The sequence below is a fragment of the Mesoplodon bidens genome (assembly GCF_964165515.1).
Source record: "Mesoplodon bidens genome assembly, chromosome: X".
NCBI classification, from domain to species: Eukaryota; Metazoa; Chordata; class Mammalia; order Artiodactyla; family Ziphiidae; genus Mesoplodon; species Mesoplodon bidens.
In genome coordinates this window covers 124745682-124762964 of record NC_138163.1, presented here as the reverse complement: position 1 = coordinate 124762964, position 17283 = coordinate 124745682, and the positions used below count along the sequence as shown (strand labels likewise).

General features: G+C 44.7%; 1 protein-coding gene across 12 annotated transcripts in view; it reads right to left on the bottom strand.

The window, feature by feature from the left end:
• ADGRG2 (adhesion G protein-coupled receptor G2) overlaps positions 1–17283 on the bottom strand; it is a 115736-nt gene that overhangs the window by 61965 nt on the left and 36488 nt on the right. For all 12 annotated transcript variants that reach the window (XM_081222823.1, XM_081222822.1, XM_081222826.1 and 9 more), the window contains exon 2: positions 15549–15667. In XM_081222823.1, coding sequence (XP_081078949.1) covers positions 15549–15666 — 118 coding nt within the window. In that variant the 5' untranslated portion in view covers position 15667. The remainder of the gene's footprint in view (positions 1–15548; positions 15668–17283) is intronic.

Here is a 17283-nt window from a genome sequence, read left to right as displayed (position 1 = left end):
CCCACTCTACTGGGCTGCTTCTCTTCTTGGGCTGTGGTCTAAAACAGTGAAGAGCCGCTGACCTGCTGGCCATCCACCCCATTCCACTGGGAGGGATGTACACTTTAGGAAGGAGGAGAGCCTTGAAATAAACTGTTTCTGACAGGTGGGGGATATTAGGGCATCATCCCCCCTTCCCAGCCGCCCTGAGACACACAGACAATAATCTAGGCTGCCCGTCAAGGCCAGTGCAGATAATGGAGTATTTGGGTTGTGTTTTCCATTATAAAATGCTAGCCATAACTTGGGTTCACTCTACTTCTGAAGGCTGGTAGCTTCTGGAGCTTTTTCAGTCTGAAAGGTAAATACTGCTTAGTGTTTCAGGGGGAAGAGAGGGAGAGAGGCAAACTGGCCTCTACTGAACACTTATTACAGTGGCATTATACCCATGCTTCTTCATGGAATCTCCCCACATGCCCATGAAACATGGCCCTCTATCCAGACCTCATCTCCCCCTCCACTCCCCTCATCCAACCACTCTGGTGTCCCTGCTGTTCCTCCAACACACTGGGCACAGTCCCACCTCAGGGCCTTTGCACTTGCTGCTCCCTCTGCCTGAAATACTTTTCCCACAGAGACCCCCTTGGTTTGCCCTGCTGCCGCTTTCAAATGTTGCTCAAATATCACCTTCTCTGAGAGACTGATCCAGACCACTCTATTTAAAATCACAACACTCCCCCTTTGCCCGACCCTTTCCATCCCCTTACCCACAACACTCCTTGCCATCCAAACAGTATGTATATATTTATGTATGCGTGCATTTATGTATGTGTGTAAACACACACACACACACACACACACACACAGAGCCCTAAGAGGGGGTCTCTCCTAACATTCTGTGCCCTAGACCCCTCACTTGCCTCATCCAAGTCCCAGCCCTGTGTAATATGTAAGATTTTGGGACTTCCCTGGTGATGCAATGGGTAAGAATCCACCTGCCAATGCAGGGGACACGGGTTTGAGCCCTGGTCCGGGAAGATCCCACGTGCCGCAGAGCAACTAAGCCCATGCGCCACAACTACTGAGCCTGAGCTCTAGAGCCCGTGTGCCACAACTATTGAGCCCGTGCGCCACAACTACTGAAGCCCACGCGCCTAGAGTCCGTGCTCCGCAACAAGAGAAGCCACCGCAATGAGAAGTCCGCACACCGCAACGAAGAGTAGCCCCAGTTCGCCGCAACTAGAGAAAGCCCACGCGCAGCAATGAAGACCCAACGCAGCCACAAAAAAAAAGAAATTTTTTGGCCCCCAAGAACCAATTTTCATTCCCATGGGAGCGAAGTGGCCCCCATAGAGAATGCACACTCCAGGGCTATCTCCGTTTCCTCCCGAAAAGATCCAGCTTAAGGAAAGCAACATTTGCCCAGGTGCCCCTCTCCTCCCAGATCCCCACTAGTGTCTCGGGTGATTCTGCTGTTAGTCAGCCGACATGTTCTTTCACCCCAAAGCACCTGTCATTTATGGGTAGTGAGAGTTCCCTGTGGTAGATGTTTTAAGTGCAGAAGCACCTGGAAGTGGGTGGAGGGCACCAGTGGGTAGGGTACAGAAACTCTTCCAGTCTCCCTCAGATCACGCCACTCTTTGCCAGCTCACAGGTGAGCAGTGACCCCCTCGGCATCTTAGCTTAGGTTCTCCGGGGGTGCGGAGCCTAAGGTAAGGACTTGGCTGCACAATGAACTCCCCATTCTCCCCAGCCCCTGGCACAGAACAATATTTTTTTTATATAGCTATGAAATAAACGAGGAGGGTGATCTGAAGTGGGACGGCCAGACAGCAGGCTATTGCAGTAAATTAGCCAAGACATGATGACGACTTGAACCAGTGCTTGGGAAGCTGGCATGAAAAGAGAGGTTCAACAGACACTTTTAAGGTTAGATGAGAGGATGTAGGGGATGTTGCGGTGAGGGAGAAGCAGAATAGTTAACCTATCAAACCCCAACAGTGCAGATGACATTGCTCTGAATCCCTCAAGTGCGGCAGGTAGGTTAACAAATAACAAATGTTGGCGAGGATGTAGAGAAAAGGGAACCCTCGTACACCTGGTGGGAATGTATATTGGTGCAGCCACTGTGGAAAACAGTAGGGAGGTTTCTCAAAAAGCTAAAAATAGAACTACCATATGACCCAGCAATTCCACTCCTGGGTATACATCCAAAAAAACCCCAAAACCACTAATTCAAAAAATTCTGAAGCAATTAGAACAAATGGCCTATAGCTGTACTGTTCAATATGGTAGCCACTAGCCACGTGTGGCTATTTAAATTTAAAGTTAAATAAAATTTAAAATTCAGTTTCTCAGTCACATTTCAAGTGCTCAATGGCCACATGTGGTTGGTGGCTACTGTACTGGACAGATATAGAACACTTCCATTATCACAAAAATTTCTATTAGATCATGCTGGTCTCTAGTGATGACGGCTAGTTTTTACGGAGTTCTTACAACGTGTCAAATGCATTTCAGCCATCTCTTTTACATGCATTAACTCATTTAATCTGCATATAACTCTATGAGAGAGATACTGCTACTTTACAGATAAGGAAACTGAAGCACAATGATTAAATACCTTGGTACAGTCAGAGTTAATAAATGGCAAGAGGTAAGACTTGACCCCAGAAGTCCAGAGCCTGTAGTCTTAACCTTATACCATATTGTGGAGGTCCCAGTGGCCTGGGTTGGTACAAAGGGAGTGGGCAGCTCTGGTGGAGTCTCCTGACTACAAATGTCTCTCTCCTGATTGGACAGTGATAATCTGGTAGTGCCCAGAATAGCCTCCTCCAGCTTTCTTAGATTGTATGAACCTGGGTTCATACATGATCTCAAGAAAGAAGGGATGCCGAGCCCATCCCACCCCACCTTCCAATGGCAGAATGAATGAGATGTACCAACTACCTTGCCTCATTAGTTAAGGTAAGGCAAGTTGCTACAATAAATAAACGCTGAAATCTCAGACACTTAAAAAAAAAAAGGTAATTTTCCAGGTGTGAAGTCCAATCAGCAGCCTAGAGTGGAGGGTAGGGTGGGACAGAGAGAGCAGCATCTGCTCCATGCAGTCATTCAGGGACCCAGGCTGACAGAGGCACTGCCATTTTCAACATGAAGATTCCAAGTTTGCTCTGGAGAGCAACATCCAGCCAGGCAAACAGGTGGGAGATTTTTTTTTTTTTTTTTTTTTTTTTGCGGTACGCAGGCCTCTCACTGTTGTGGCCTCTCCCTGTTGTGGCCTCTCCCGTTGCAGAGCACAGGCTCCGGACGTGCAGGCTCAGCGGCCATGGCTCACGGGCCCAGCCGCTCCACAGCATGTGGGATCCTCTCGGACCGGGGCACGAACCCGTGTCCCCTGCATTGGCAGGTGGACTCTCAACCACTGCGCCACCAGGGAAGCCCCAGGTGGGAGATTTTTAATGGCTAAGCCCGGAAGTGGCAAACATCATTTCTCCCCACACCCACTGGCCAGAACTCAGCCACATGGCCACTTCTAACTGCAAGGGAGGCTGGGAAATGTAGTCTAGCTGTGTGCTAAGGAAGAAAAAATAAAGCTTTGGTGAGCTACCAGCCAGTCTCTGCCACATCAGATTTAATTTGAGTGCTGTAGAGTAATGATACCCATTAAAATAATGATAGGACAAAATTAATGCTAAAATCACTCTCCCCAGTCATTTTCTCTCCAGTTCTTTGACCTTATATTGACTAGGTCAAAAGTCAGGGAATCAATATGAATCAGAGGAGGGGGAGTCCTTGCCACTGAGGCTGAATATGAATCCCCCCTTCTCTGTGACTCACGTCCCCAGCTTTGCTCCTAGCTAACATCCATATCATGTTTTTTTCATGACCCCCAACTGTAGAACTCCTACGTGACAAACAAGTTCTGTAAACAGTGACATCCTAGTAAAAGCCACAGAGAATGGCTGAATTATGGATATTCTTGCTGCATCCTACTTAGTTGAAAAAGTTGTATTTTTGAGTTCCCTCTGTTTTGAAGCCATGTAAACCTTAACCTTTGCTGTAGCACTTCTGGGTAGAAGATTCTTAGGAGGCCCTTAGGCCTTTGTATGTTGGTGGCTCCTGTTCTACTGTTTTCCCCTTCTGTTGTCTTTGGCTTGTCATGAGCTTTGAAGTCTGATCTGGGACTCCTCACTTTTAATAATGTATAACTCTTGAGTTAGTCACCTCCATGTGAATAAAAGGCCCATGTCCAAAAAATTCCAATGGATGAATGAGCATGCCTCCTTAACCAACTTTAAATGTGATTAAGAGACTAGGCTCTTGAGAGAGAGGTCCAAATCCTTGCTCTGCCTTGAGTTAAGTTTCTGACATTTCTCTGCTTATATTTCTTCATCTGTAAAAATGGGGGTGATTACTTTGAATGAAATTATATTACATTTACAAAGTATTTGTATTTATCACAGTTCCAACAGTAAGTTGTAATTATTATTACTATTTTTAAAATTCTTATTCATTTATTTATTTATTTTTTGGCTGCACTGGGTCTTTCTTGCTGCACATGGGTTTTCTCTAGTTGCATCGAGCGGGGGCTACTCTTTATTGCGATGCACAGGCTTCTCATCAAGGTGGCTGCTCTTGTTGCGGAGCATGGGCTCTAGGTGCGTGGGCTTCAGGAGTTGTGGCACGCGGCCTCAATAGTTGTGGCTCGTGGACTCTAGAGCTCAGGCTCAGTAGTTGTGGTGCACGGGCTTAGCTGCTCCGCGGCATGTGGGGTCTTCCCAGACCAGGGTTCCAACCTGTGTCCCCTGCATTGGCAGGTGGATTCTTAATCACTGAGCCACCAGGGAAGTCCCTGTAATTATTATTAATTCAGTCTGCATGATTCTGTGTCTTTGGATAAAGTTTACCTTTATGTAATAAACGGGTTTTTTTTCTTAAAACAAACAACGTGATATCAGTAATTTGCAGAGGGGCGTTTTTTAAAAAATCATAAAGATAGTTTCTTTCCAAGATTTGCATGTATGTGATTTCCATTCTAACTTTAAAACATTCGTATCTATTCACTAATGCTTGATTAGTGAGAATATCTATTACAACACTGTGTTCGTCTAACTCAAGTTTCCATGGGTTAGCATCATAGGAAGACATCTCCTAGAAAGACCGTGGGGTTCCATCACTTTGTATTACACATCAGGAAATGGAAGTTCATAGAAATCCATTTCAGAGGTGAAGGAGACTTGAAGATGACCTAGTATAATATTGTAAATCCAGAAAAGTGGCAAAGGTAGTGACTTATACTATATTTCTTTACTTCAAAAATTGTTTATTTACCCACAATAGACTGCATGAGAAAATAGAGTGTGATGTTTGCTTTGTTTGAAATTATATCTCTCCTGGTTTTCTACTACTGATCACAAACACTGGATGCAGTTATCTTTGTTGTCTTTGCTCAGCACAAAAATGGGAGGAAAATTTTACTTAAATAAACCATTTGAAAGATAGTATCTTTTAGGACTTGCAGTTCACTGGAAGAAAAGAATTACAGCATAAGTCATAGGTCTGGAAAAGACTGAATACCAAACTAGTCCAAGCCCCTCAGTCTACAAGGGAGGAAAGAAGCTCAGAACATGAAGGGATTTGCCCAAAGCTTATTCACTTATTCCAATTTTTGAAGACCAATTGTATGCCAGGCACTGGGGTTATAGCAGGAATAAAACCAAACCCCTGGCCTCAAACAGAGTTTACATTTTAGTGATATTATGCAACTCGCTTGAAAGTTTTAAAATTCTACTTTGAAAAAAATCCTATGACTGAAAGTTCTTCACTAATTCAAACTCATCCCTCCTGCTTGTACACCAAAACCCAGAATTGGTTAGCCTTTACTGTGAATCCAAATCAGTAACCAGTGTAGTGACAAATCATATTTTACATTAGGAGCAAGGCAAAAGAGGCTACAGAGTTGAAACACAAGACAGCTATGTGTTCAGTCCTTGTTTATTCAATTAATCAGATAATTATAAGCAATTCTCATTTATTCACCAAAGCAAGACCACCACCCATTTGATAGTTTTCATTTCTCTCGTCCTTAAATTAACAAAATTCTATACTATACTAAATACTAGAGCAACAAGAGAGTAACTTTTACTTTATGCTGTGTGCATTCCTAAAGGGAAAGAAGAGGGAAGGGTACAGGTCAAATCGGACACTGATGTTAAAACCAAACACAATTGCCACAGACATTGTTGCAAAAGCACCCTCAATCTATCTTGATGGAGTTTTTTTTTTTTACAGCACTGTGATCTTGTGAACATGAGCCTTCTTGCCAAGATCAATCTGTTTCTTGTTATTTCCTTGAAGGAAAGATGTACCCACATCAAGGTTCATTTCAACACCATGTTCTCTTGGAACATCAACTTACTTCTTAATAGATTAAATCAGCGGAACTATTGCTTTTATTCCTCAGATCTCTCTTAATCTTTGGAACTATTGCTTTTATTCCTCAGATCTCTCTTAATCTTTATCTAGTCCTTTGGAGGTACAAACCCATTCCAGGATAAATGAATATGGCAAAGTTTCAGTCAAAGTCGTGTAAAAAAATATTTTCAACTGCTTCAGGGACTAAACACTGAGGAAGTGGTTAAGGACACAAGTTCTAAAATGCCACCACTTCTACTTTCCAGCTGTGTGAACTTGGAAGTGACTCAAACCGTCCAAGCCTCAGTTCCCTCATCTAGAAAATGAAGGATTAACACCTGACCGTAACTATTATCAGGATTCACGAAGGTAACGCACGAAGCACTGAAAACGATGTGACACACAGTAAACCTCTGTAAAGTTAACTCTTAGATGTGTTAGAATGCTTTCAGAGGCAAGTCGCAGAACATTCAGTTAAAAGTATCACAAACATTAAGGACATTCAATTAGCCCACCTAACAAGAACTCCAAAAGCAGACAGTTAGTTCTAAGGCTGGTCCTACAATTCAGTGATGGCAACAGAGATCCAGGCCTTTTCCAGCCTTCTGGTCATTCAACCTCAGGATACAGTTAGTTCAGGGACTCAACCTTTCAAAAACTCTGGTTATCTCCACTTTCTACTTGCACTCCCTAGCTCCTCTCAGTGTTTTTAAGATGGCTACCACTGTTTCAGGCATCAAATCCAAACACGAAAATGTCTAGGCACAGCACTATCCAATAGAACTTTCTACAACGATGGAAATATTCTATATCTGCACCGTCCAGTATGGCAACCACTAGCCCCATGTGAATACTGAATGCCTGAGATGCGACTTAGTGAGACTGAGGAACTGAATTTTTAATTTCACTTAATTTTAATTAATTTAAATTTAAATAGCCACATGTGCCTCGTGGCTATCATATTGGACAGTGCGTGTCCAGAGTAAGAAGAGAAACTCTTTTTCATTGAGTCTCAGGAGTGGGGATGTTTCCCTAGAAGTACCCCAGCAGATTTTCTCAGGTGTCTTTTTGGTCAGAAGTCAGTCACAGGGCTTCCCTGGTGGCACAGTGGTTGAGAGTCCACCTGCCAATGCAGGGGACATGGGTTCGTGCCCTGGTCTGCGAGGATCCCACGTGCCACAGAGCAACTAGGCCCGTGAGCCACAACTACTGAGCCTGCGCATCTGGAGCCTATGCTCCGCAGCAAGAGAGGCCGTGACAGTGAGAGGCCCGTGTACCGCGATGAAGAGGGGCCCCCGCTTGCCGCAACTGGAGAAAGCCCTAGCACAGAAACGAAGACCCAACACAGCCAAAAATAAATAAGTAAATAAATAAATAAATAAATAAAAGTAAAAATAAAAAAATCTTATAAAATATATAGACATAATTTCGATGTACAAACAATAGTGACAATAAACAACTTAAAAAGAAATCCTTGAGCTTTCCTTTGATGTCTAGGATGACTCCATCTTGTTTTGGAGCCTCCATTCCAGAGGTACAGGAAAGGGATCCTTAAACCTGATGATTTAAGTTAGCTCTCTCTTCTGCTCTAAAATGGTCTCTAGGTAACTCAACGTCTTCCAGATAAATGCGCAATCTTCGTTTTCCCTCCTCTTCCTTCTGGTAGTCAAGATGGCTTCCAGGTTAGGAATGGGGTGCCAGTGTTCTGCAGAGCAGGGAGAAAGGACCTACGTCACCTCGTGCTGAGCCCTGGGTTCTCGAGGGCCTCTCCAGGGATCTCCCTCACCCTGCAGGGTTCCTGGGGGTCCAGCTGGCATCCACTGCTGAAGGCTGTGTCCAGTGTGCCCCATGTTCTAGTCTCTCAGAATCCCACCCTGGCCTGGGGGTCCCTCTCTTGCTGACCTAGGTCCTCTCAGCTCTCACCACTGGGTGTCTGTCACATCCTCCATCTGGCCCCTGGTCTCAGCTGTCCACACCGTCATCTCTGCAGCCCTGTCCCTGCCCCTGGCTCTCAACAGAGCTACCCACTAGGAACATGAGGGCAATTTCGAATCCCTTCCCTGTCACACAAGAGATGACAAAGACCTGGAGAGGACACCACCTCCAGCCTTCACTCTGCCTAAACACACTGTGCCACCATTTCTCATCTCTGCCACTGCCCCATGTTGATTTACAGGCCACTGTGAGGGGTTCTCATCCGGAGTTCTAAGTGGAAAGTGGCACACAATGTCCTCTGCTTTCAGTTTCCCCCTCAACCCATCTAGATTCTCTATCATTCCTTGTCACCACTTCTACCTGCCAGGGAAAGAGTCAGGGCCCAGCAGAAGTGACCTCATGCCTGTGTGGAATTTTGGGGGCTTGGGAAATTGGCTGAGTATCAGATCAGCACTATGGTATTTATAATCTCAATTTAACAGATAGGAAAGTGAGAGACAAGGAGACCAGCACTGGGTTTGGAAAGAAGAACAAAGACTTGGATGGACAAAGCATGAGACGGTAAGAGGAGACAAGCCAGTGAGGCCTTGGAGAAGGGGAATTAGAGAGAAATCTATCACTGGAAATGCCTTCAGCACAGAAAGATCTAGATCCAGCCCAGAAAGACAGTAAGTTGGGATTATAGCTCATGAGGTCACCAAACTGGCTCAAATGTGTACTTGTTTCCAAATGGGGACAACAACTCTGCAAGAATGAAATTATAACCGTCTTCCACTAATACGTCATCTCACGCTCTGGAAAACAGTTGTACCTAAAAGAAGACCTTCTTGGAAGACAAAAGAGAAGAAGCAGTGGAAGGAAGGAAGGAAGGAAGGGAGGGAGGGAGGGAGGGAGGGAGGAAGAAAAGAAAAGAGGTATTGGCACAGCCCAAGAGAGCTAGAGGCTAGAGGTAAGTTACCTGCCAAAACTTATTTCAGTTTCTGGTAGACCAAGAATGACTCCCTCGAACATCACCAAATTACACAAGGTCTAAGGGTGTCAAGGTCTAAGGGTTTTCTCTATTGGTCAGTGGCCTAACAAGAGAGTGTCAGTCCGGGGAGAATATATGGGGATGTATGTATATGTATAGCTGATTCACTTTGTTATACAGCAGAAACTAACACACCATTGTAAAGCAATTATACTCCAATAAAGATGTTAAAAAAAGAAAAGGAGGGGCTTCCCTGGTGGCGCAGTGGTTGAGAGTCCGCCTGCTGCTGATGCAGGGGACACGGGTTCGTGCCCTGGTCTGGGAAGATCCCACATGCCGCAGAGCCATGGCCGCTGAGCCTGTGCGTCTGGAGCACAGGCTCCGCAACGGGAGAGGCCACAGCAGTGAGAGGCCCGAGTACCGCAAAAAACAAACAAACAAGACAAACCAAAAAAGGGAGTGTCAGTCCAATCCCTCCTCACTGTCAAGAGACACTGAGTCATCTCTCAGGTTTCCAGGGTGAAGCTACTGTGTTTGCAGTCCAGGTACCCCAGAGCCAGGGGCAACGGCTGCTCCCTGGCAGTCTACTTCAGGCTCCCTCTCCGTCTTCTCTCCATGCCTCAGTGCCACGTTCATTCAGTCTTCACTTACTGGGCAACCCGGTATAGTATGAACAGTACGGGCTACTGATTCCAATGGGGGATCCTCCAAGCTGTGTGACTCGGGGCAAATGACTTACTCTCTTTAACACTCAGTTGCTTCATCTGCAAACTGAGACTTAAAATATCTACCATAAAGAGTTTTGGGGAGGATTAAATGAGATGATCTATATCACGGCCTGCCCCAGAGCAGTCCCTCTGCCTGCTTTCACCCCATTAGTTTCCCACCCACCTTGCCAAACCTTCATTCTCCCTTCTCACCTGGCACAGACCACGTGCTGAAAGGACTCATGATGCAAAACAAGTACATCATGACATGATACAAAGTGACAAGCATAAAAAGACATGGATAAACAGAAAAGGGAGCACTGGCAGAAGAGATTTAATTCTTATGAAGACGTGAGGGGAGGTTTCACAGAGGCAGTAATACTGGGCTGGACTTGGAAAATGAGTGTGTTTCCAAATGGGGATGAACCCAGGAAGCAGAGGGAGGGAGTAGGGGAGTGAGGTAGGGAAGAGAGTAAAGCCAATAATGGGTACGTTAATTAGCACACTGCTACCATGGACAACTGTGGCCCAATCCAACAATCTCCTAGGTGTATAGAAAACACCTTAGCATTGTCCCACCAAGGGACAAGGAAGCTGGCACAGGTAAACACGAACTCCCATTCTTCACTGCTTTGGGATATTAACTCCCTGGTACTACTAGCTTGTTCCATGTACAGGCCAAGCATGGGCGCATGGGTACAGATCATTCTCAGTCAGGGAGACATGGGAGCCACCAGCATGTGCAGGATCTGTCTGTAGGTGACCTCTGGGTGGGCCAAGGGGAGATGGGCAGAGCAGCAATAGCATCTGCTACAGGCGGCTGAACATTTAACTAGACTCACCCACGGATTTGGCCAAAGGCCGTATGTTAAAGCCCTACAGCACTGACTCACACTTCAGGATTTAGTTACAGTTTGTACTGTTCTCATGTGTCACAGTCATGTCCCTCCAACTGAAGTGTAAATTTCCTGGAGTCAGAGATGATGTCCTCTCAGCAGCCAGTAATGCTAGGCACACAGCAGGCACTCATTACCACGCAACTGATTATCCAGTGTAGAAGTAGCAGGTCCCCTTGGCCTTCATCAAAGACCAGACCTAAGCCATCCTGAACCGAAAAGAACCTGCCTCAGTCCAAAGCTGTTCAGAGATGATGCCTATAAGCCGTCTGGATGATCCAGTCCAATATCCAGTCCAAAAGTGGATTCCACCTTTATGGTTAACCTACAGCTACACAACCACCAAGCAGAGTACACAACCTAGTGTAGCAGAGAAGTTAAGAATGCTGAAGACAGGATAGCGTAGTGGCTAAACACACAAACTTTGGGTCAGATGGCCTGAGTCTGAATTGCAACTCTGCAACCAAAATGTTTAACCTAGGGCAAGCTGCTTCCCTTCTCTGTGCCTCGGTTCCCTGTAAGTCTGTAAAACGGAGCCTAATACTAGTGCCTACTTCAAAGCACAGCGGCTGGCACAAGGTAAATATTATCAAAGTGATTATTAAATAACATGAATACTTAGTTGGAGTTCTGAAAGACAATAACGAACTCCTATTTGGCCCTTTCCAGATCCCAAAACACTTCATTCAGAAAAACTTTTGCATATGCAATGTTATATGTCAATAAAGCTGGAAAAAGAAACAGAAAAAAGAAAAAGAAAAACCTTTGCCATCATGGAGGTTTTTTTGGTTTTGTTTTGCTTTTTAAACATATATTGAGCCTTAACAACAGCCCAGGGCTTCCCTGGTGGCGCAGTGCTTAAGAATCCACCTGCCAATGCAGGGGACACAGGTTCGAGCCCTGGTCCGGGAAGATCCCACATGCCACGGAGCAACTAACCCCGTGCACCACAACTACTGAGCCTGCGCTCTAGAGCCCACAAGCCACAACTACTGAAGCCTGCATGCCTAGAGCCCGTGCTCCACAACGAGAGAAGCCACCGCAATGAGAAGCCCGCGCACCACAAGGAAGAGTAGCCCCCGCTCGCCGCAACTAGAGAAAGCCCGCACGCAGCAACGAAGACCCAACGCAGCAAAATATAAATAAATAAAATAAATATTAAAAAAAATAATAAATAAATAAATAACGTTTAAAAAAACCCAAAAAACAAGAGCCCACTGGGGGAGCTCAGGATTACACCCATTTTGAAGATGAGGAAATAGAGTCCCGTATCAGTCTACTGGCAAATAGAGATCATACAAATAGCAGGTGGCAGGCACGGGGAGGGCTCTAACTCTAGGTCTCACCACCTTTCTACTATATCATGGGGCACAGTAATGTTTCAGCCAATTCTTTAAGACTGTGGCTCTCTGAGAATGCATCAGCATCACCTGGAGGGATGGTTAAAGCACAGACTGCTGGACCCCACCCTCAGAGTTTCCAATTCAGCAGGTCTAGGCTGGGCCTGAGAATCTGCACTTCTAAAAAGCTCCCAGGTGATGCTGATGCTGCTTGTCTGGGGGCCACACTCTGAGAACCACTGCCTTAAGAAATCAATTCATCAGAGAGCCAGAGCAAGAAATGCATTCAGCGACCTTAGCATCCACACAGGTTTTCCCTACTCAAGCTGGTTTCAGAGCCATGCAACTCTCCTGTTTACCTGCCCCATTTTCATAATTTTTAAATATACTTTTTCAAAAAGACTTATTTCTACCAAGCAGCTTTCCTTTTGATGATTTTTTCCTCCTGTGTTCCACTTTCCTTCCTCATCTACCCTGTGGTGGAAAAAGCACTGAAACGCAAGACCAAAAAGTCTGGCTCTGCTGGTTCCTAACCAATGACATCCCTGGGGACATTTACTCATCAGTAAAGTGGGGACATTTGATTTTTGCCCTGACAATCCCACAGTGGTGTCTTAATGCCCCAAGGAGATGATGTGTCTGAGCACAGTTTACATGAACGTCACATGGCCATAAAAGAATTTGTATCCCATGATATATATCTGGAGGAGTTTTCTCTCCCTAGTTATGTCTTCTGCCAGTTGTGTAGGTAGTGGTATCGTCTCTGAACCAGTCACATCAACATCACCTGAGAACTTGTTAGAAATGTCAATTCTCAGGGCCTGCCCCAGAGCTACTAAATCAAAAACTCTCAGGGAAGGACCTAGGAATCTGTCTTAACAAGCCTTCTAGGTGATTCTGATGCATACTCAAGTTTGAGAACTCTGGTTTTGTGGTTAGGAGCACAAAATTCCAAGTTGGGTACAATTCCCAGCTTGGCCACTCCCTTGAGCAAGTTACTTATCTCTCTGAGCCTCAGTTTCTTGATCTGGGAAATGGTGCTAAGACTAGGATCTCCCCTTAATAGATTCGGTTGAGCAGCTTAAGAGAGTGGATGTATATAAAGCACATAGGAACCCAGCACATTGTAAGCAGTCAATACACATTTAGCTCTTATTTCTTTGTGTAAAGTATCACGGCTTCTTGACAATATGCCCCAGTGCCTACTTTTGAAGGACTGTCAACTGTGTTTTAATCTGTTGCAAGTTTTCCATTTAGTTTGTGTGCATCTGTGTGTGTGTGTGTTGTATTTATGCTGTTGTTTGCTGCTAGTAGATATTTACTTTATCCAACAAAGATTCCTTGGTCTTGCAACTCTCTTCTAAATAAGTAAGGTATTTCTCTGTGTGTCCTTAATAATGTCTTCTTAAATACTGATTCTTTATATTTGCATAGCACTGTATTCTTTTGGCAGTTGTACTCAAAGATATTGCAGCCCTGGGGTTTCTGGACTTTTTATTGCCTTCCTCAGGTACCTTTTCCCCTTCTCACATAAGCTTCTAAGGATCCTCTTTTCTGAAATGGATGCTGCTTCACTAGGGTGGTTCTCTATCTCCCTTAAATTTCCATGCAGAAGTGCCTTCGAGTAGGTACTTTTAAAAACAAATAGGGGGGCTTCCCTGGTGGCGCAGTGGTTGAGAGTCTGCCTGCCGATGCAGGGGACACGAGTTCATGCCCCGGTCCGGGAAGATCCCACATACTGCAGAGCGACTAGGCCCGTGAGCCATGGCTGCTGAGCCTGCGCGTCTAGAGCCTGTGCTCCGCAACGGGAGAGGCCACAACAGTGAGAGGCCCGCGTACCACCAAAAAAAAAAAAATAAAAAAATAAAAAAAAAAAAAAAAAAAAAAAAAAACAAATAGGGGCTTCCCTGGTGGTGCAGTGGTTAAGAATCTGCCTGCCAATGCAGGGGACATGGGTTTGATCCCTGGTCCAGGAAGATCCCACATCCTGCGGAGCAACTAAGCCTGTGCGTCACAACTACTGAGCCTGTGCTCTAGAGCACACGTGCCACAACTACTGAAGCCCGCGCGCTCTAGGGCCCGTGCTCCACAACAAGAGGAGCCACCACAATGAGAAGCCCGCACACCGCAATGAAGAGTAGCCCGCACACCGCAATGAAAAGTAGCCCCCGCTTGCCACAACTAAAGAAAGCCCGTGCACAGCAACGAAGACCCAACGCAGCCAAAAAAAAAAAGAGTGAAAAGACAACTCACAGAAGGGGGAAAATATTTGCAAATCATATATATAATAAAGGATTAATATCCTGAATATATAATGAACTCCTAAAACTCAATGACAACAGAAAACCCCAAACAACACAATTCAAAAATGGACCAAAGATTCGAATAGTCATTTCTCTAAAGAAGATACACAAATGGTTAATAAGCACATGAAAATATGTTCAAAATCACTAATCACTAATCACTAATCACTAAATCACTAATTAAGGAAATGCAAATAAAAACTACAATGATACCATTTCACATCCATTATCAAAACAACAGAAAATAACAAGTGTTGGTGAGGATATAGAAAAATTGGAATCCTGTGCCTTGCTGGTGAGAATGTTAAATGGTGCAGCCTCTGTGGGAAACAGTTTGGCAGATCCTCAAAAAAGTAAACATAGAATTACCATAAGACCCAGCAATTCTACTCCTAGGTATATATACCCCAAAGAATTGAAAGAAGGGACTCAAACGGATACTTAAACACCAATGTTCACACTAGCATTATTTATAATAGCCAAAAGGTGGAAATAACCCAAATGTCCATCAACATTGAATAGATAAACAAAATATGTACATACAATGGAGCATTATTCAGCCTTAAAAAGGAATGAAATTCTGGATCATGTTACAACATGGATGAACCTTGGTAACATGCTAAGGGAAATAAGCCTGACACAAAAGGATGAATACTGTATGATTCCTTATACTTACATGAGGTACCTAGAATAGGCAAAATCATAGAGACAGAAATAAGAGAGGTTACCAGGGCCTGGGGGGAGGGGGGAAGGGAGGTTATTGCTTAATGGGTACAGAGTTCCTATTTGAGATGATGAAAATGTTCTGGAACTGGATAGTGGTGATGGTTGCACAAAATTGTGAATACATTTAAAGCCAGTGAATTATATACTTAAAAATGGTGACAATGGTAAGTTTTATGCTATGTTTATTTTACCACAGTAAAACAATCCCAAATAAACATACACACACACACACAGAGATAAAATAGGAAAAAGATGAAGGAAAATGGGCACCTTACCTTCCAGGGATGTAACCATAGTGACATGAAGACAAATGATGACAAGGAATATCCTGAACGCCAGTAAAGGCTCTTCAGGTCTGCCAACACGGCCACACTGCCTGCCAGAGAAAAGCATCCTGGAATAAAATATGGGGACACATCATCACAGCTTGCCATAATCACGACACAACAATGCCCAAAAGGCCAGTTCCTCAAGCAAGACAACGTGCAACCTGCTTCCTTTAAATTACTCTAGTCCAGAGAATTGGCAATGCCAGGTGGGCACTGGCTACAAAAAGCAAAACCCATGTTTATTACGGGAGGCCCACCCAGTGGGATATTATAATAAAAATGATAAGCAAGGTAGTCCATGTAGATTTATGGAAAACATCAACACATGCAAAATATCAAGAAAAGAATTTAAAAGCACAAAATGCTGCATATATAATGATTACCACTATATAAAGGCTGGTTAAAAACTATGCTAAGAATCAGAAGAGGTCACAGAATCTTATAAATGATCTATCCCATTTATGTCATAGTGTAAAAGGATGGGTATGTTGCATTTCCTCTTTATTATATGTTAATTCATTATCATCGCTTACATTTTTAGTAGTGGGGAGGGCAGAGTCAACATTTTTTAAAAAGTGAAGTTTATATCAATACTGAGTTTTAAACTCTCATTTACCATTCGTTTATTCATTTCATTCCAACGAATAATCATCGAGGGCCAATATATACCAGATGAGATGTGAGGGTTAACTAGGCGGCAACTAGATGAAATACACATGGGGGAGGTGGGGCAGAGGCTGAGAGGAGCTCGGCACGTGGAGAAAAGTGCAGATGCTAAGGCCACGTCCGTTCCTCTCCTGATGGAGGAGTTGGCCAACGGAACCCCGTGACAGGCAGTCAGCACCAGCAGCAGGCGCTGGCGGGGGATACTGAGGGAGGAAGAAGCCAGCCAGGAAATCACACGCCGCCCACGGGGCTCGGGCAGTGAGAGCCCACTGAGCAGGCTCCTTCTACATGGCCACAGGGGAAGGGACCGGGACAGACCAGGCCGCGTGTTCTCAGCTGGCAGAGCTCCTGGCCACAGGGCACCCAAGCACCTAGCCACCACCGCAGCTTCTGTCGGCCTGAGATAGAGTGTGCAGGCACCGCGGTGAAGGCTAAAGAGCATGGGATCAAAGGTCCTGGCTCTGCCACACAATGTCTGTGTGACTCTGGATAAGTTATTTCCGATGGCCAAGATTCCCCATCTAGCGAACTGTGATAATAGCACCAGCCTGACAGTGTCGCTGTGGTGAGTAAACAACAGATCTGGGCACAGGGGCTGGCACTGTGAAGGCACTATACATGCTAGCTGTAGACCCTTCAGTCAGTCAACAAATAGCTATTTTGTACCTCATACGTGCAGGGTAAGATAGTACAGGGATTGCAGGGATAAGGACACAGAAAGGTGGGAATAAATCACGATTTCTCCGTCTCCAGGAAAAGCTGGCAATCTTTAAGAATCCTATCATTTAACAGCCATTGCCGGTACCAGAAGAATGATTCTTTCCTTGGACAAGGCATGATAACGTCTTAGAGCAGGAAGTGAATCCTTCTCCTACCAAAGAGGATTTCTATTTTTAACATGAATACTGTAAATTGTATTATATATTAATAACACACTATGTTAATAAATTATAAAGTGCCTCTGGTTTCTCTCCAGCACTTTCATCCTCTCTCTGTTCAGAATGGCATATTACTG